General features: G+C 32.7%; 1 protein-coding gene across 3 annotated transcripts in view; it reads left to right on the top strand.

Annotated features, from left to right (window-relative positions):
• The window catches only part of LOC118200800 (inverted formin-2-like), a 358,115-nt gene that overhangs the window by 312,212 nt on the left and 25,491 nt on the right, over positions 1-20,412 (top strand). For all 3 annotated transcript variants that reach the window (XM_085820652.1, XM_085820651.1, XM_085820650.1), the window contains 3 exons: positions 207-309; positions 18,462-18,547; positions 18,639-18,739. In XM_085820652.1, coding sequence (XP_085676778.1) covers positions 207-309; positions 18,462-18,547; positions 18,639-18,739 — 290 coding nt within the window. The remainder of the gene's footprint in view (positions 1-206; positions 310-18,461; positions 18,548-18,638; positions 18,740-20,412) is intronic.

The raw sequence follows: 20,412 nt of genomic DNA, 5'->3' as shown, positions 1-20,412 counted from the left end.
GATATAATTTAATCTTTTATTGTCTTACAAAGTAAATATAATTTTTACGCAAAATAAAACTATCAGTATATGAAAAAAAATTGTGTCAGCTCATTTCTATCATAAAAATGTTTTGTGATTTCAAAGAAACTGTGCTTTTTAAATTAATAGTTTATAGATTAAATAACTATGAAATTTCAAGTAATGCAATATTTTTCCTCATTTAGTTCGCACGAAAATATCGTGAGAATACTAGAGGACGGAGCTCATGAAGATCTTGGAGCTGAAAGATTAAGAGGATTACTCAAAATCCTTCCGGAATCCGATGAGGTAAGGACTGAAATCAAACAATTTATTAGAAACGGTAGAATTTTGTAGTTTGTGTACATATGATCTCAACTTCTAATTTATTTGTCAAGGCTTCTTAACTAACTAACAATCAAACTAAAAACGTAATGCGGTCATAAATACTGAAATACGATAGAAATATTTCGATTTCCATAATAACAAACATTAAAAACTCCGAAAAAACTTAAATAATTTTTATATTTGGACTTTAAAATCCACAAATTAAAAAATAAATAAAAAACCCCATTGTTTTGTATATAAAAACTAGATGTTTATTAATTATACTTAATAGGAGTTCGCCCACATAATGTGAACACTAGTCAAAGGAAAGTACTGCGTATTGAAAAGTGTATAGAACTGTTTTAGGCATTAAAATTAAGCAAATCGTTTTAGATGAGATATTGTATCATTCTTCCTCAAAAACTGCTCTATTAATTGTTCTGTGTTTTTGAACATAACTGATAATATTAAAATTTGATAATTGTGAAAACTTCGGAACATGTGTAACTAACTTCCTGCAGGCATCTCAAAGTATAACTGGACATTTTCAGCTCTTTGACATGAAATGTTTCCTTCTTGGAAAGTGAATCACCTGTTGTTGGAAACCGTGATATAACCGCGTGTGCAAAACGATTCCCCCCCTTCAATCTTGAAGAAGACAGTCTGATGATATGCTTCGGGTGTAGTTCTATACCTCGCCTACCAGCGGCTGAGCGGTAAAAGTTGCTGAACACTGGTAGTTCGGCCCGCGGTTCGATTCCCATGAACAAGCTGGCTGTATAGGTGTTTTCGTGCTTTTCGCCATGTGTAATGTGTGAACTAGCCAGTTTCCCTTAAAGTCCTCCACGAAGGCATCCTATCCTATAAGCAGATAGCCCTCGAGGCCTTGCCGTAATCACATAAACCAAACCTTTCGTGTTCACTTGATTACCAAAAGGCTTAGAAGTTCGCAATAGTAGCTCTGCACGAATTCCTTCGTACTGTCAGATTGAGAATTAATTATCTTGTGCTGTTAAAGTAGAAACTCTTTTCTACCGACGAAGGCTTAGTTCCGTATACATTTTCATTGGTCTTTTTCTTGGAGAAAAGAAGCCTACTTAATATTTTGCTGTCAATCTGTAATAATTTTCTGCCAAATTTGCGTTTTATAACCGGTGTTTCCTTCGAATTATGTATGATGCCATGATATTAGGCATAGTAGCTCTCGGTACGTCCAGTGTGATAAATGTTTTGACGCGCCGATTAGCCAGCATTCATAGTTTGTTCTCTTTGTGCTATCACTTTGAATTATGTTTTTCAGACCCAAACTTAAAATGAGGTGCTTCGAAGCTAATACCTAATGCTTCCCTAACAGTGATCGCTTTTGCTTTTGATGTTCTATACAAACACTTTTAGTAAACCACGAAATACATTTCCAATTTAACAAGTAAGTCGATCAAAATAACTGGTTAACAGTAAAACAATTTTTAGGTCAGTCATTTCTATTAGGTAATACTTTTAAAATATAGCACGTGTATCATATCACAGCCACGTAAGGGCATAATTTTTATAATTGAGATCATTATAGCTTAGGGTAGAGATGAGCAAAAGCCAGACCCGCGGGCCTAATGAGGCCCTTCTAATCACATACTCCAGCTCGTTATGAAATCCTGTACAACGACATTATCATCTCTTTCCTACCGGATTTTGTACTGGAATTACCGAAATCAGCAGCAAAAGTGCACATGTGTTGCTAGAAAGCATGGGCATTCTCCGATTTGGTTTGGTTTATTTAATTAAGGCAAAGCACACTAGGGCTATCTGCCTGAGGGATGCCTTCGTGGAGGACTTTCTAAGAGAAACTGATTCGTCTACACGTTACACATGGGGAAAAGCACGAAAAAGCCCATGCAGCCAGCCCGTTCGCGAGATTTGAACCTAGGACCGAACTACTAGTGTTCAGAGACTTTACCGCTCGGCCGCTGGTGGAAGGGCATTCTCCGAAGAATATAGCCAACCATTTCTAACAGCTTTAATTTAGAAACTAAACAATGGCATTTGAATATTGTTGAGATAAAAAGACTGATCAGAAAAGGAAACTTGCAAAAAGGACATTTTCACCTGAAAATTTTTATTTGAAAATGAAACATTATGCATATCAAATCATTTCGATAACCAGTAGGAATAGAATCCATTTTTGCCGCGATTATAATTTTTTTAATTTGCTATTTTTTAATTTTTTAATTAAAAAATTTCTACCGAGGAGGTGTTTCTCTCCCCTCCTTTATAACATCCTGCAAACAATAGGGACACTGTAAAAGATCGTCATGGACATTCTGCGCATAATGCACTTCAAAAAATGATTAAAAAATAATTTCTACCCCGCTAACAGTATTTGCCCACCCTCTGGTCCATGGAGTTTGAATGTTTTAAAATTACTCAAATTTAACAGATAAATTGCTGTTACGTTTTACATAAAATGTATATCTCAATAACAAACAAACTGGCCATCCTTGCCATGCTAGCAAGATGCTGTGTAAAAGAAAGTAAAAAAAAGCCTATGCATGAAATGTATACCTGACAGTAATAGCACCAGAGCATTTTATATGAAAATTAACCTTCTTTTAGGGAGATAACCCCCATATGATTTGCCACAATCTGATCTAACCTATTTTTGATAACTAGTAAAATGAATAGCTGGATGTAAGATTACCACCAATCTTTGATTTGTAAGAAGCGCTACATTTGCGAAACCTATTGTGATAAAGCTTAATAAAATCAAATATAGAGTAATAAGAATATTTCGATGATATGAGAAAACTAAATTATGACTAATTAACATTAAGAAAACACACGAGTTAATTATTTTCTGTCATAATTTATTTCTTTCTTCACCAGACAAACATAAAAAATCATGTAGTTATGAATATAAACTTCTTGATTTCACATTCGGATTTGCGATTAAAAAATAATAATTTACGCTAATTAGAAGAGGTTAACTAAATGTTTTCTTTTATCTAAAAGTCTTAGGAGAGATGGAGTTTGATTAACTGAACAATGAGCTAATAAACATTCTGTTTTTTTAAGTACTCATGAAGCACAGGATAGAGAAACAGAATAAAACATTTGTAAAGGACATTTACCTCTGAAAGTAGCTGGAAATTCTAAAACAAAAATAGTTCTGAAACCAACTCTCTGAAAAATTGATAATAATAAGCCAATAATCTCAGACTCTTTCACCAGATTCTGAATGAAAAATGGATAATAATGGAGAAGTACTGACGATGGGTTATTTGTTACATTCCAGTGTTCCTTCTTTCTCCGCGAAATAAGTCAACAACAGATCTTTCTGATTCCAACCAGAAAAAAGTGTGTTGCCAAAAACGTTATGAAGCTTTTCCTTAATAATGTTCGGCCACATTCGGTCGCATTGCTCCAGATGCTCTTGCCACATATTTGGTGGAAAACTTTGGACCATCTACCGTTAGTCCAAATCTGGCGTCAGTTGGTTTTCAAAGAATATCTTGTGGCCAGAGATTTCGAAATGAAGAAAATGTCAGAACGGATATGACACTGTGGGTCAGTGACCAAGGTACCACAATGGCGAAATGAGGAGTGAAAAATTTCTATCACGCGTTAACCCAGATTCGCAAATCTTCATACAGATTACAGTAAAAAATGATGTTTATAATATATAACATGATGTATAGGTCCAAATAAATTTTGCCGTTGAAATCATTGTTCCGTTCTTGTAGTACTTTTTCTCCGCCTTCACATAGGTATGCATTGTTTAAAGTTTGTGATGAAATAATTATTCATTAGACTGCTATTCTGATGCCTGCATATTTTGAGATGTTTTTAATGGTTTATTTTCTTACGCCTTTAACTTTCGACTTTTGAACTAAATTTGCGTAACTTTTTTTAAGATTGAAAGAATGCACTATTTATAGCTGTTAAACTTTCTTTAAATGGTCCTTAAAAACCAATGGTTTCAAACACAAAATGTGCGCTAGCCAAATGCAAGGACCTAAAAGTAGCTGACAGGCCGCAATTAAAAAAGAGGAAAAACGAAAAGGAATTTTTGCTGCTAACAAAACTATATATATATATATATTATAAAATTACGTATTTTTCAAAATATGTATATAAAAGTAGAGACAAGAAAATTTTTTAATTTTTCCTTATTTTCTGCTAAATGTTGGTATCTGTAGGAAATTTCCATTTTCACAGTTTGTAATTCAAACAAATTGAAAGCTAAACATTAAAATTTTCAGACTTAAATTTATTCAAATAATCGGAATATATTGAAGTAACCAATAAGTAACTTGCTTTTAACATAAAATAAATAAAAGTAGAAAACTGCCCAAGAGGGACAAAATGTGAGAATAAATGATGAAATCTATTCCCTCTCATTTATTTATTAGATTACTTTGTGACTTATACAGAAAAAATTATATGTTTATCTAAATAATTATAAACATCTTTGTTTCTTACTACACCTTTTACCTACGTTAAATCATGGCATTTCGATTTTCATAATGTTTATGATTTTAGAGAAGAACTACTGAAAAGAAGCATCATCACAAATTTTAAATACTTATTATGGGCAGTCTGGTTTGTTGCGTAGACTTTATTAAGTTTTATCTACGAAAACAACTTTTCACATGTAAGTGTACTCCCAAACAAAGCAACAATGCTAATTAATTTACACGGAAAACGTATTCGCGACCGCATGTTGCGCGTGGGCCTCCATGTGAGACAACTGCCATAAACGAAGCAAAGCAAATAATGTACATGTTTTAAATCACGTTATGTAACTTGTTTAAAGTTCTGCATAAGGTTTTCTGTTTGCAAACTGTAGAAAAATTATTCTCTGAAGGACAAGTTGTTATGCTGACTAACTACCCAAACTAACTGTGGGATTTCAGCATTCAGGTGCCGAAGTTCATAGGAAATTTTATGAATTCTTTCTTCGTAATCTTGAATGTTTCCAGTTTCAGTCGCATTCACATGTTCTTCAATCAAATTCTGAAACAATGTATTTGTGTATGCCAGCATTAAAAAAACAGCCGATGCCAGTGAAAATTCCAGTCCATGCACTGTGCAGAAAGGATCTGGTATAGTCAGATTGTCTGTTCTACCCATAAATGATAAAATACCCTGAAGTAAAGAATGCAATGTTTGTAAATGGACCACATCTTGTTCAACTTTCTTCAATGTGTCTTCATAAGTTGGTTCAACCGATGTATTACAAGCATCAGGTTCAGCCATCTTCAAGTAGAAAGTTGCAGCTAAAGAATAAATTTAAACATATCAAGCATGTAACAAAACTTTAAATTCCGATGATTAAAAAAATGAATTTTACATATAAAACTTCATCCTGCCAATAAAGTGCATATTCGTCATTTTCGCCGCCATGCACCTCAGTTGTATTAAATAATGGTATTTGCTCTTTTCTGCAGAGTTTTAAATCAGAGGAAGATGAGGGAATTGTGTACATTAGCGATTTTCGGTCTATAATAAAAGACAATTAGACAAATGTAAAATTCACCACTTTAAAAAAGCGCTTTATTATAAGTTTTTATTTTCACTCTTGGTATTTGCCACCGAGAAGTAGTATGTCATCGCCTTTTAACATACTTCCTGTTAAGCTATCGATCTCAAAATTTGTGCACACACTCTTTGAACACATAATAATGCATTGTGAGGAAACCTTTTTTCAAATTCGGTTTAGATTTTTTTTTTAAATTTAATGTTTAAACGATTTTTCGCCCATATCTCTGCTTAATGAACAAACTGAAAATCTCAGAAATTTACTGTTTGCACCGTCAAATAGAGCGCGAAAAAATCTTTTAAATGAATTGGTATGAGAATTTTAACATCAGTTTTGATTTTTGGAGAAATTTCGAAAGTCGCTGTATTTTTGAACTATTTGAATATTATTATTTTTAAACTTCAACATCTGATAATATATCGGTTACAAATTATTTCTTTCGAAGATAAGAAACCCAACTCTTCGAAGATTAGGAAACCAACTCTTGGCCCTCTTTTAAAACAAGAATGATAAAAAAAATATTATTCAGGCTATTTTCTACATTTTTTTAAAATATGCTACAATATAAAACGGAAGACTTTTTTTCCTTCGGTATTGCTATGAAACACAGTTTTAAGATAATGATGTTACTGCGTCTTAATGAAATCTGTCGCGTCATTTTTAATTTTTGCCGTTTCGTAAGTTTACTTGCATTTTTATCAGCATTTCATTTTAAGAATTGATTTTCTTTATTGGGTACTTGATATTTTACACTTATATGGCACTTTAAAAATTCAACATCCAAAAATATATCTCTCATAGAGATAAGAAATAGTCAGATTTTAAAAGAAACGCTTACGGAAGACGTAAAAATTTATCATCTAGAGAATCTGATAGAGAATAGTAATATTATCAAAAGTAATCTTGAATTAGTGAAACAAGTATAGTACACACAACTATGTATGAATGGCAATACAACGTGGTGAACCAATTTTTTCAAACACCTATTTAGATTTTTATTAAATTTAATGGTGAGAAGATTTTTCGTACATATCTTCATTTAACGAACAAACTAAAAATCTCAGAACTTTAATATTTGCACGATCGAATAGAACGCGGAAAAAAATCGTTTAAATGCTGTTTATAAAAGATTTAATGATAGAATTGCTGGATGTTTTCGATCATTTGCCATAACAAAATTGTTGGAAGTAAAGGAGTGATCAATCATTGTTAAAAAAGTGATTTTTCAGTTTTATAATTTGATTGCTAACATACCATTCAGACAAAACGATGAAAATAAAAATAAAAAATATAAATAAATGAATGAGAAGTTTTCATAAATTCAGCATACCAAAATCCATATGCAATTTTTTGCCGCGTATGATGGAAGTTGGCGAGCAAACTTGATATATTTATGAAGATTTTTACAATTTATCATTTTACATTAGGTTATTCAATTTCATTATTTAGGCAGCCACGGCTCTCTTATTCGTGATATAAAATTGTAGATGAATTTTGTAAAGAGAATTTACTTATTGTTCCCATTAAATTGTACGAAAAATTATTTGTTCTTTTAATTCATCAATTATTTAATGAATTCTAAATAAAACCTTTTTTCCATTAATTGTTTTTAAATTTTACTTTCTTAATGGCACGTTGTCAAACAAATGATTCAATTTAAAAAAAAATTTTCAACAGTCAATAATAAGCTCTTTCATTTTTAACAACTCTGTTACGTCAAAAAGTCGGGAAAAAAATCCAGCGATTTTGGAAAAAAAAAAAAAAAAAAATGCTGTTTAACACCAAATTTTATTGTTGTTTTGTTCATATTATATGGAACGTTGGTAGCCAGACCCCACTCCGAAGAGAGGTTGGACTTCTATTTTTTCCACCCACAATTTTGAGGAAGAGCACTCCGGAAGGGGGCGGGCGGGAGGGCTCCATGCCGCACTGACACTATATATTCACAAGCTTACGTCTCTTCTCCGGGATTCGAACCCGGCCCCTTCAGTACCGTAGTAGGCTCCCCTAACCACTATACCGTCTGGACGACGACACTAAATTTTGAAAACGTTATATTAATAAATGAAATTTAGATTGATATATATTCCAAAGTTGGCTAAGCATTTGCGTAACAATATAATTCTTAGACATTGTGTAGCATGTAAAATAATGAAATGGATATAATTAAAATTTTGAATTCTCCAGATTTAAGGTCTGAAATGAAAATGTTTCGAACATTGTTATCGTAGAGTCATGATTGCGTTATAATGTATTTGCAAATATAGTCAATGAAGATAATAACTAAAACCTGATAATGAATTGCTCCAGAATCGGGATTAAAACTACAAACAGTCGTGTCTTTGAGCTGCTTACGATAGAGCTACCGACTAACTTTTTCTTTTGTTATATTGTAGGTAAATATGAAAATATTAGTTATGATCATTGAGTGCCAAAATTTAGTTTAAACTTTTTTTGCATGTATTGTGACATAATTGTTAATAACTTTTATGATTTTACTTAAAAAGTAAGGAAAATTTAAAACTTCTGAGACCGATGTATGTTCTATCTCTTCGTTCTCTATATGCAGACTTCTGTTGTAATTAAAATTAATCAGTTAATTATTCATTTTTGTGTTTATATTAAATTATTGTACCATAGCATTGAGCTAAAACACAAATGGAGTTCGGATTCAGATCTAAATTTAATATATTGGCAGATATTCGTATAGAAGATAGAATAATTCAATAGACACGTATCTGTAATAGGCGTTACAATATACATCATTGATATAGAGTCGACAACTGTTGCAATGCTTCTTTTAAACGAAAATTTCTAGTTTATTTTGATGTGCTAGTCAAGGGATTCAGGAACAATTAACGGCTATTTATTTTTCAGGCAAACTGTCTGAATTTCAATTAAATATTCGTAGTATGTTATCATAATTTATGATTCGTTGTTTTATGTATTTCACGCAATGAAAAAAGAAACGGCATTTGAAAATTTGGGATGTATTTTACATGCAACATGTTAAGACAAAATTAATATAAAATGCTTTACTTACCACGACCCTGAAGCAGCGAACACTTTATATTCACAGCTAAGTCCAAAACATCGGGGGCGGGAGGGAAGAGGATGCAGATGACAAAATCTAGTCGAAATTTCAGCAGTTTTTAGATATCGGGTATTTTTAATCAAACTATGTGAGGTCGTATGTGAAGAAATCTAGATATTTATTCACGGATCGTCACCCTAGGTGGATCATTGGCATGTTTTCAAATCCATTAATCAGGATTGCATATATATATACATGTACGTATGTATAGGTATGTTTTCGAAAAATGAATACAGTATTCTCTGAATAAGAACTTAATCAGGACAAAAAATTTCACCGTGATTATAAACAAATGTTGCGTTGTATGAATCCGGATCTTTTTCTATTCCCTGGAAAATTTATCAGTTTCTTTAATGTATCGACTTACAGAAGGTATGAAGATGTGCGATTAGATAATTTATCTACATCTTGTTTATTTTATTGTTATTTATTTTATTATTTTATTTACCTACTCTGGATCAATTTACCACTGCAAGAAGGATTTTTCAACGCTGAATTTGTTAAAATCAGAGTTCAGATCCAGGATAACAAACGAACATGCAAATGACTGCATGAATTTAGCAATGACGATCGTACACCCAGTAGAAAAGGTCTGCGTTCACCTACTGCCGATCAGTATACAACGTCAAAAAATAAAATAATGACAATTATACGCCTGATTTTGCTTCAGGTATTTATTAAGTATTATTTATATATTCTGCAAACACAAAATTATGTATTTCCCTTTTACCCTTTTTAAGGTAATAGCACTTTTATCGGAAAACATGCAAATTTGATGCAGAAAACGGTCTGCGTTCATTGCTGCAAAAATACATAAAACCTCAAAATATCTTCATTCAAAATTGAAACGTATAGAAGCAAAAGAATAAAATACCAAATACAGTTAAAACAATTTAAAAAAAAAAAAAAAAAAAAAAAAAAAAAAAAACGATTTTTACAGTTAAAATTAGAATTTCTACGCAAAAAGTAGTAGTTTGACCAGCATGCAACAAGGCAGATTTTTCGGTGCATAAAAATGAAAGTTTACTTTTGGTCTCACTCGGCAAAAAGACACTGAAGGTCCAGAAACTGAATTCACTATTCTGGTAAGTTTCAAATGTAAACAAAAATTAGGCTTAGCCGAACTTAAAAAACTTTTAAATTATTGATAATTCTACAATTATTGCATGTAGAGTAAAGCATAAAAACCTTAACCGGAACAAACGCCACGAAAAAAAATCTCTTCTGAATCCAATTTAAATCAGTTTTATAATTCGTTTGGGGAAAAAAGAGGCCTTTATTCTGTGTTTACGTAGAGATGTCATTCAAAAACATCGTTAAATTGCATTCGATAGCGGTCGAAATGGATATTTTCGTTGAAATATGATACCCTAAAATTTTCGTGAATAATCCGCAGTACACTTATATAAATTTCCAGTTTTATTCAAAAACTATTCACATATTTCAAATTTAAATTTAGGTGCGATTGTGGAACGTATGAATATGCCACTAACTGAAACTGCTAATGTTTTAGTATTTCGAATGAATAGCACAATTGTATCGCATAGCTGCGTCCCGCTTAAATTTCTGTACTTCTAAATACTAAATAAAACTGTCATTATTTTTTGCATTATTTATACATTAAATACGGATTCTTTTTTCCGTCAAAGATGCATTGAGTAAGCCTAGAAAAGGTCGTATTTCGTGCGTTCTATGCCTAATTTTGCATGCTTTTCAATAAATGAAAGATTTTGAATCAAATAAAAGAAGAATGCGCCATTTTCATGTTAATTTCACGCAAGTGCAATATTATGTTAATACCACTCTAATCAATTTCATGAAAGGAATTATTAACAGCGAAAAGCACTTTTTCCTATCATTAAAAAAAAAAAAAAAAAAAAAGCGAAACGAAAAAAGTTAAGTATCGACCAAGATAATATTTTCCCATTCCCTTCTATTCTAAAAGTTTATTCTATTTCGTCTGTCTGATAAGGAAAAATGTAATGAATATATTTTTATTATTCTATATCTTTCCCATAGATATGGGCTACTTGCAGGTTTATGCGCTGTAGTATAATTAAACGATAACATCGTAAGCTGAAATGCCATCAGCGTAGCTATTCATACGTTTGTTGACACTAATGTTGAAATGCTTTGTGTCTTATCGCTTGGTATATCTAAAGACGAAATGCTATTGGAAACCACCAAACATCAATATCTTCCAGGCGTATGTCTAGTTCGTTCAAACGTTTGCCACTCCTTAAAGTAATACGTTGCCTGAAGCAACGGTGTGATTGAACTGAATTACGTGGTCTTCTCATCCTGTCATTTCGTCAACCGCAGTGATTAGCGTAGGAACATTTTGCCCTGAGCAGAAGCTTAGTTATCATTCACGGGTATGTGGATATTGTGAAGAGGTTGGAATGAATTTCAACGAATGTTATTTCTTAGGATATTGAGATAGTCTTAAAAATTTGATTTTAATCCTTGCTGTCCACCTTTTTTTATTTCTTGAAGTGCTAAGAACATATTCCACTCCATGCAAAAATTTTGTTAAATTAAACTGAGTTTTATCACATTCTTCAATGGTATGACGTAAAATGATATTTTGATGAATGCCAACATATAGCCAAAGCAGTTTTGAACGGTGAACTTAAATAGTTTTTCAGTGTGGGCCAGTAGGCACTGAGAAAAGCTCGGAGGGGGAAAGGCTTGCTTGCTCTAAGGACAGCATCGGAAGGCGTTTGGGAACGAGCGGGCGCTTGATAATATTGCTTACCTTAGCTTGTCTCCCAAACCACTTAAGAATTAGCCTAATTGTATAAACGTTGTAGACAGGCATCTTCACAAAGAATATACCAGTCTTTTCAATCGATCCTCATAAATGTTGTGGGTATGGATCTTTTCAAGAATCTTACCAGATTTTGTCAATCGATCCTTCATGCGTGTTAGTCTAAGTTGTATGTAAGTTCGTTGTTTATTGCAAAGAAATGGACAAAATGATAGTCATAACCTATCGCTCTAAAATCCTCAAAGGCAGGACTGTATGACTTTACTTGCAGTGAGATTCAAATGCTTAATCATTCCCGAATTCTTGACAACCTTTAATAAACAGCTCCGTGCAGGCTAAAAGTAATAAATTAAGTATGTAAAAGTTTCAACGCACGTTCAGTTAATGCATACAAATTAAAGACCAACCGGCGGCCGAGTAGTAAAGCATGTAAATACTAGTAGTTCGGTCCATGGTTGGAATTCCTGCGAACGATCCGGCTGCATGGGCGTTTTCGTGGTCTTTCGCATGCGTAACGTGTATTCGACGCAGTTCCCTTAGGAAGTCCTCCTTGAAAGTATCCATTCCCTTAGGTAGATAGCCCTCGAAGTGCTTTGCCGTAACCAAATAAACCAAACTTACAGATTGTATTCAAGTGGAAATATACTTCATCACTGTGGCAAGAATAAGAGGCACTTAACAAATTCAAAGAGGGCGTTGAACACAAAAAGGATGAGAAAGGTGTAGTGGGTCAGAAAGGTTGGGAAGCATTGCTATAACGGGATTTTGAAGCCATTTTATTGTAGATTCACGATGGGACCGGACTTGAAGCTGAATAAAAGAATAATTATTTACTAATAAATAAATAAATATAATAACTAATTCGAACTAAAAATGTATGTGTTTTAAATCAGCTTTAAAATGTATGCATATAAATATGTAATAAACATTCAATATTAAGTTAGCCTAACAAATGTGTATAATACAGAAAATAAGAACAAAAGAAAAAATCGGCATTAGAAACGATAGAAAATGTATAGATTACTACGATTAATTGTAGTATAAGCTTAAGGGCTTTCAGGACTGTGATTTCTTCTGTTTCTTGTTTTGCTTTCTTTTCTGGACGAATTAATACGCTCTTTTTGAGTGCAGTGTACTATACTCAAAGACATATTCTAGGAAGAAGTACAGTGTATGTTTATTTTTCCTAGAACTGGCTATAGATATTTGATTTGGTCAGTTCCGATGAAAATAATGATCGGCTAAAGCGAGCTTCGGCACGAGAGAATTCCACATGGCTTTATAACATATTTTTTAGTCTTTTTCTTTTGCACAAAAAAATATTTACGTGAAAATCTTTTGCAGCTTGCAAATATTATGAAACCCTATTTTTTTTACAGTTTTACAAGTTTTCGGTTGCTTCAAATTTTTCCTACTTGTAACAAAATCAAGATTCAGTATGAATGCATTTTATCTCTGAACCCTAAAGTACTAGAAGTGATCAATATACTCGTGTACAAAATTAAGAGAATTTGTACATTATGTCGAATTTCTGAAAACCTAATGGACAAAGTTTAATGAATTTCGGCTCATAATGCAGGGATATCCAAAATCCGCATTGGGATGTCGAACTGAAAATGAGCTAATATAGAGTATGGTCTCCTCTCACAGCTAGGCAGGTTGCGCAGTGTGATGGTATATTGGACAGAAAGCAGTTGAGCGGTCCCTGGGGCAGTAGATTCTACTCATGCAGCAAGGCAGTTTTCAACTCCGGGATGTTTCTCGGAGAGGGAAAGTGAGATGAAATTGCCCTTGTGGACGAACATTGTTGTCAATTAACAGGAACCCAGGACACAAATGTGCCCTTGAAAAGTCGAACATAGGGCCCTAAGATCTCGTTTCCATATCTCATAGCAATCAAGGAGCCTTTATCAAGCACATGCAGGGTTGTGCGGCATAATGCCTGCTCAAACTATTACACCTCCACTGCTTTAATGATCCTTTTCTAGGGATGATATCGTGTCCCAGGCTGTCTAAAGATACATGTACGCCGAGAATCAGTGTCCAGGCTAAATCGCGACTCATCTGTAAAAAGCGCAGTGCTCCATTGAAGTTAATTAAAAGACGCGTGTCGTCTGTAGCAAGCAAATACGCTGTCTTTTGTGCTGCAATGAGCGGGACGTAAGCAGTAGATCTTCTGGCATACAGCCCGATCTCATTAAGCCTTCGGGCAATTGTAAATCGTGAAATTCAGGTCCTAGTGGCAGCATAGAACTTATAAAATTTACCCAACTGTTGCGAGAAAGACGGCGAATTCGTGAAGAAGTACGAGAACACTAATCGCCTAAAACCGCTCGTGCGCGTATATCTCCTCCACAATCACCAACTACGCAAACACAAACGTGTGCTCTTACGTATTCGACTCTGAATATTTGCATAATGTTTCGGCGGCATAGTTAGTACTTTTGGTTCAATGCGTTTCGTAAAAATAGACAAAAATAGACATAATTTGCGAATTTTCTTAATTTTTCACACGAGTTTAATTATGCAAATGAGTCATAAAATGTAATTTTAGCCAAATTTTTGTTTTCTTATCTAATAAACCCCAATGATTAATTATCTAATAATTCCAGTTAGTAATGCTGTAGAGAGGGTTCTCATAATTGTATCTTTAGTTAAAAGAGAAACTATCCGCTTATGCCTAACGATCGGAAATCTTCAAGTAATCGCGACGCTTGGTTGGTAGGAGTGGAATCGTTGCGTCGCGTATACGGGTCGCTGGTCCTGAACGGGTTAAACGAATGTCGGTTACTAATCATTACTAATGCCTATATGAGAATTTGGCACAATTTTCAAAGTAAGATAAGTGCGTATAGTGAATGTTCCGTTATTTGTGTATAAACAACTGTGGCCGTCAAATCTTGATACCGTATATATCCAAAGCAAACTGCTTCGAATCATTTTTAATGCTCCCTAGTTTCTTCGCAATAATATAATTCTTCACAATAAATAATCCAATCATGTTGGTTCAGCAACAACTTCGATTTTGAAATATTTTTGTCGGATGATTTTTAAATTTTAAAACTTTTCTAACCCTTGTGGTTTGAATAAGACTGCTTGAACATCCTCCTACAGTGCTGTCAACTCTTCTTGCATCGTAATATCAATGTCAAATATATCGCAGTTTTAATGCATATTTTCTCTTATTTTTCTGTCATATGGCTTCTTATTACATGATATAGCTTTATATCAATAAATCATTAATTATCAGTTTTATTTATAAATATTTTTTTTTTGTAATCAATGAGATCTTGATTATTGCACTAGGGCATATTCGCGTATCGACCCTCAGTGTATCCCTTTAAAAATTCATTGACTCCTAGTGGATCAGTACCAACTCCATTGGGAATCATTGGTCTAATGTGGCGAAGAGTTTACGATGAAAGTTTTGAAAATTTTTTAAATATAAATCATGTGTTGAGATTTAAAAAGAAATAGGGTTTGATTTTTGATGTGCATGTATTTTTTTAATATCTTACATACTTTTACGTTAAGCATAACACAACAATATACCTATTGGCTTAAGGATTGGTCTCTTAGAAGCTAAAGATTAGAAAACGTAAAATCAAAATCTTATATTCAAAATGAACTGTTCAAAATGGCGAAGAAAATAGGGGAGAGGGAATTGCTACGATATTATTTCATCGTATAACGGTAGAGACTTTTTCTTTTATTTAGTAATGAAAAGACACAAAACCTTTGCACTAGCACAGATTTTCACCACAAGGAGCAATACTTTTAAATTTGACAGACCATGAAACACATGAATTGAAAACAAAGATTCCGTCGAGGTAAAAATAAAAGCTTTACGCCCAACAGATTAAAGCCTCTAATAATACTATTTCCGCGGGGATGGCAATGACGACCTAGATCTGGAGATCTTCGTATAATAAGGGCACGAAAAATAAATTATTACGAATTTTTTTGGCCTTTTCTGTTATTTTGATAGTATTGTTCGTCTTCAAATAAAGATTATAATCTGGCAGTTCGTTTTGGCAGGTCAAACTGGAAAGACCTATCATTACAGTACTTTTTATGATAATTAATTTTTTCAGATTTTATATAATCTCTCTCTAAGAAGACCAACCGGTAGAAATCTTCTGTTCTATTAACGTATTATTATTGGTGCCGTTCAATTCCTTTACATAATTATACTCTGAGATATGCTGGTCACTTTTAGGATTGGTCGCCTTGAAAGATTTAATTGTAATTTAGTACTTTTAAGGCTATATTTCTTACATACATTACAATATTTCCGTAGAATGTGAGTCAGATTTTATGAATGTTGTAAATTTAAGCGAAAAGTTAAAAGGATAATTTTACAATTTCTTAGATTTTTCTGCAGAATTTTATAACATTTTACTTAAAATGATTAGCATTAAAAGCTTAAATATTCACTAACAGGAAGCGTGATGTATAAAAAATATGCATAAACAAATAAATAAATAATATGAAGAAATGTGAGGAAAGAAAAAAGAAAGAAAATCTGAAGAGACTCGCTTAATGCACTGTACATTTAACGAGATTTATTGTTAATTATAACAGTAAATTTTATTTAATCACATTCGTTTAATTAATATTGTAAACCAGCGGTTCTCAACCTTTGGACTAACGCCTACCTTCTAAGCAAAAATTGAAAACCTTTAGTACCACCACTACAAAGTACTGCTACCACCACCACTCTTCAACAAAGCCCAGATCGCATAAATTTACGAGTGTTAGAGAAAAACCTCAATACTGCAAAAGCAGTAGAACCCCTGTATAACTACTTTTGTATCAAAGTATCAAAACCTCAATCAGGATGTTGGGGTTTTAATTTTTGAATTTAATAGTTAATTTTTTTTTTTTTTTTTAAATCTGAAAAGGTTTCAGATTTAAAATTACATTCAAAGGGACGTTTTTTAACGTTTTGTGTTGCCTTTATTTATTAAATATCTTGTTCTTTGCACGTAAACCATAAAATTCAGTTCAACAGCAATGTCGTAAAATAATTTTAAAATGAGCATATCTTTAGAAATTCCGATACACAGTTCCGCGCCCTGGAGATAAAAAAAAAATTTTCCCCCTTAGAGTGTTTCCATTGCTCGCTTTTAAATCGTTGAGTCTGTTATTAAAAAATTCGTTAAAGTTTTACAAAATATGAAATTGATAATAAAACGAATTCCAGATTTTAAATTTGGGCTTTCAGATACCCATATTCGCAATAGGATTACGTCATTCAAAATTGGATGGCTCTAGATACCGTAGTTTTATCACAATGCGAGAAACATACATACATTTATGCAGATTCTTCATAGTTTAATTTCTTAAAATATATTACAGGACTCTAACATTTGGTGGCAACAGTTTGAAAAGTGATACGCCGTTTATAGTGATTCGACGCAGAATCGCAAAACGAAAGCAATAGTCCTTCAGGGACAAAGCTCCTTTGGACTAAAAATACTTTGCTTCTTTTGAGCACCACCAATTTTTCTCTTGAGTACCACCGGTTGAGAACCCCTTTTGTAAACTATTCGCACCGTTTCGAAAACTCTTAACTAAACAGCAGTTTATATAATCCTTCTACTTCGCACTGCTACAGGTAACCTTGACCCATTTCATTTTTGAACAGTGATTAGAGAAAATTGTTGTTTTTCGTTTGCTTCATGGGTAGAAGGAACATGTATTTCTCTATATAAATGTATCATGTATATATCTATATAGTATCCATGAAAAAAACATTGATCCTTTGTTTGGGTATTTTTTATTCAATACATTATTTACATTTTATATCTTATCCTCTCCAACAAGCCGCCCAGACAATATAGAAGTTAGTAACGCTGACTGCCGTTCGGAAAGGCCTTGTTCGAATCCCGGAGAAGGCATAAATGTTTATAAGTGTATAATGTCTGTGTGGCATGGGGTACTCCAAATATGAGACGAGCCTGAAGTCCTCTCGAGAGGTTTTGATAAGGGAAGAGGAGTGGCAGACCATCGGTACGCCCCTCCGGTAGTGTTCTCCATCAAAATTGGGACGGAACTGCACAGTTAGTGGGGCGGGACTGTACTTTTACGACCAATAGTGAAATTTGGGTGTCCCGCCACTTCTGTCTGTACTCGTACAAATATATTACTTATTTAGCAGTAATTCAGTACCTCCAGAGATTTACAGAAGTATTAAATTTAAATATGTTTAATCTTAAACTAAGCACGATTAAACAAAATAAAAATAAATTCCTAAACTTTAAAAAAAAAAAAAAAAAAACACTTTACAGCATCTGCTATTTAAGAACTGTGTTTTATCCAAGTAAAACTGCAGAAAATAATAAAATAATTTTTTCCGTCACTTTTATATACGTTAGCGTTGAAAAACTTAGTCGAAGATAGGAAATTATTGTTAAAATATTGCAAGTGCTGTAAAAATAATTTTTTTTTAATATTTCTACATTTTGCATAGCAATAAGTCTAAAATTTTTAAGCCTGAAGTTTTTCCAAGAAATTATAGAATGCATTTTGCTCTATCAAAAAATTTTCCTGTATAAATTTATTTTTAAACACTATATCTATACGCTTTGCGATCAAATATTTGGTTTTAGGTAAAATCATTTGAATAGACTGGAAAAATGCCAAGCATGACATTTCCTTTAGCTTAGGAAGTAGATGCAACCTCACTTTTATAACTATCACTTAACTGTCATTACATAATAATTATTTTTCAGGCGGAGATGTTGAGAAATTTTGATGGTGACAAGAGCAAGTTGGGAAATGCCGAAAAGTTCCTTTTACAACTTTTGGATGTTCCAAAGTAAGTGTTAAAAATTTCTTTTTATTTTTCTGTTTAAAAATTAACTGGCTTGATAGTACACCCATATTTATATACTACCGTTCATGTTTAGTTACAAGCTTCGAATTGAGAGCATGTTACTGAAAGAAGAGTTCATGGCCAATCAGGAATTTCTGGAGAACAGTATAGAAACTATACGATGCGCTGTCCAAGGTATTTATAAGTACATAATTATGTATGTCTAAATTATTTTCAAAACCATCGTAATTAGGTGCAGAAAAGCAAGTAATTATTTTTCAATTCCTATTGCATTTACACCATTGAAATCTTCCAATGGCTGTAATATGTTATTTTAAAATAGGTATTTGAAACGTCGTTGCGGTCATAAATGCCCTCATTTACGATCGTAACGTGTGTTGTCATCGGCACATAGCGGGAATTAAGGGATTTTAGCAAATTAGAGGATTCGACCTTTTTTCCGCAGCAATCGTTGACATGTGGTTATATGTCATGGTTTGGAAGGAAAATAGTCTTAAAGTCCCTATTCTAAAACAAGAGACTATAATACGATTGCTACAGTAATTCGCAAGTGAGAAAAATAACTCATTCGTTTATAAATTATTTACGAATGGTTAAATAAAGTACGATATTACTGAAATGAATCATTTCTTGACTTCCTGATAAGTTTAGATTTATTGGTATGACTTTAAAATCTTCAGTTTCATTAAGTTTTGTTACTTCGTAAATTTTGTTCCTTCCTTCTTACTTCCTAAGTTGTCCTAAAGTTTGTTATTCAAATACTTTTATTTTCCTGTTTTGTCTATAAATTTGCTAATGAAAAGAAGCTTCTGCGGAAGATATTCCTGGAGAGTTTACATCTTAAAGAGACTGGCTTTTATTTATGTTGAGCTTAGAAGAAATCCTATATAATTTCATTTTCATAAAAGGAATGCATATATAGTAAATGACACTTTGCAGTCTTTGAAAATAAAATAAAATAAATAAATAAATAAATAAAATAAAATTAAAAAAACCTATGAAAATCGTTTTTTTCCTCTTCTTCTTCTTTGCGCATTGCTCGTAGGACTGAATTAAAACGAATTAAATTTTGCGAACTCTTCTAAAATATCTTAGAGAGAATTATAACTATTTTTCATATCTAGTCCTCTTTGAGTCCTCTTTGTTACGAAAAACGGCACACTACTGATTGTAACATTTTATTCCTGGTTTTGTCCATTTTGTCGGAATGCAGAAGAGACAAGAGGCCATTTCTTTTCTTATGGTGAACGCACCCAATTTCTCGAAATCAGGTTAGCAAATGGGAAATCATTGTCTTGTTAGGTTCACGAACATTTGGGAAGGTCTCTTTAGATGCTTCAACTACTTTTCCGTAAGCATCAAACGAGCAATCAAATGATATATTGCTTGCAACAGTAAAAATTGTCATCCATTGGGAAACTATTTGCCATTAATAGTCGTTTTGGGATTTTCACAGTTTTTGTAAATTTGATGTGCATGATTTGTGGATGTCTCGCCCTAAATTTGATAAGTAGTACATTATGTTTGTCAGAAAGATAATTTTATTTGATTATCGAACATCACAGAAATGAAAATTTGAATTTTAGTTGGAACGTGTTTAAGAAATATTGTAATCGAAAACATTAATCTGAAACCAATATTTAAGAAAATAAAGGCCGCAGCCACCTCTTTTTCAAACATCCGTATTTTATCTCTGTATAAGTAATACCTGTATATTTCTTGTTCTTGTTATAACAGCGTTGTCTTTAAATTATGTCCATTAAATATAGAAAGACTAAAAAAATGATTATTACTAATTTTTTTTACAATTTATATTTGTGTGATGTTGCTTTATGTATATGTATAAT

Source organism: Stegodyphus dumicola, chromosome 7 (genome assembly GCF_044657685.1).
Source record: "Stegodyphus dumicola isolate Sdum_Otavi_A_Nest chromosome 7, ASM4465768v1".
In the NCBI taxonomy this organism is placed as follows: domain Eukaryota; kingdom Metazoa; phylum Arthropoda; class Arachnida; order Araneae; family Eresidae; genus Stegodyphus; species Stegodyphus dumicola.
The sequence above is the reverse complement of the archived record's forward strand: the minus strand, read 5'-3'. Positions and strand labels throughout refer to the sequence as shown.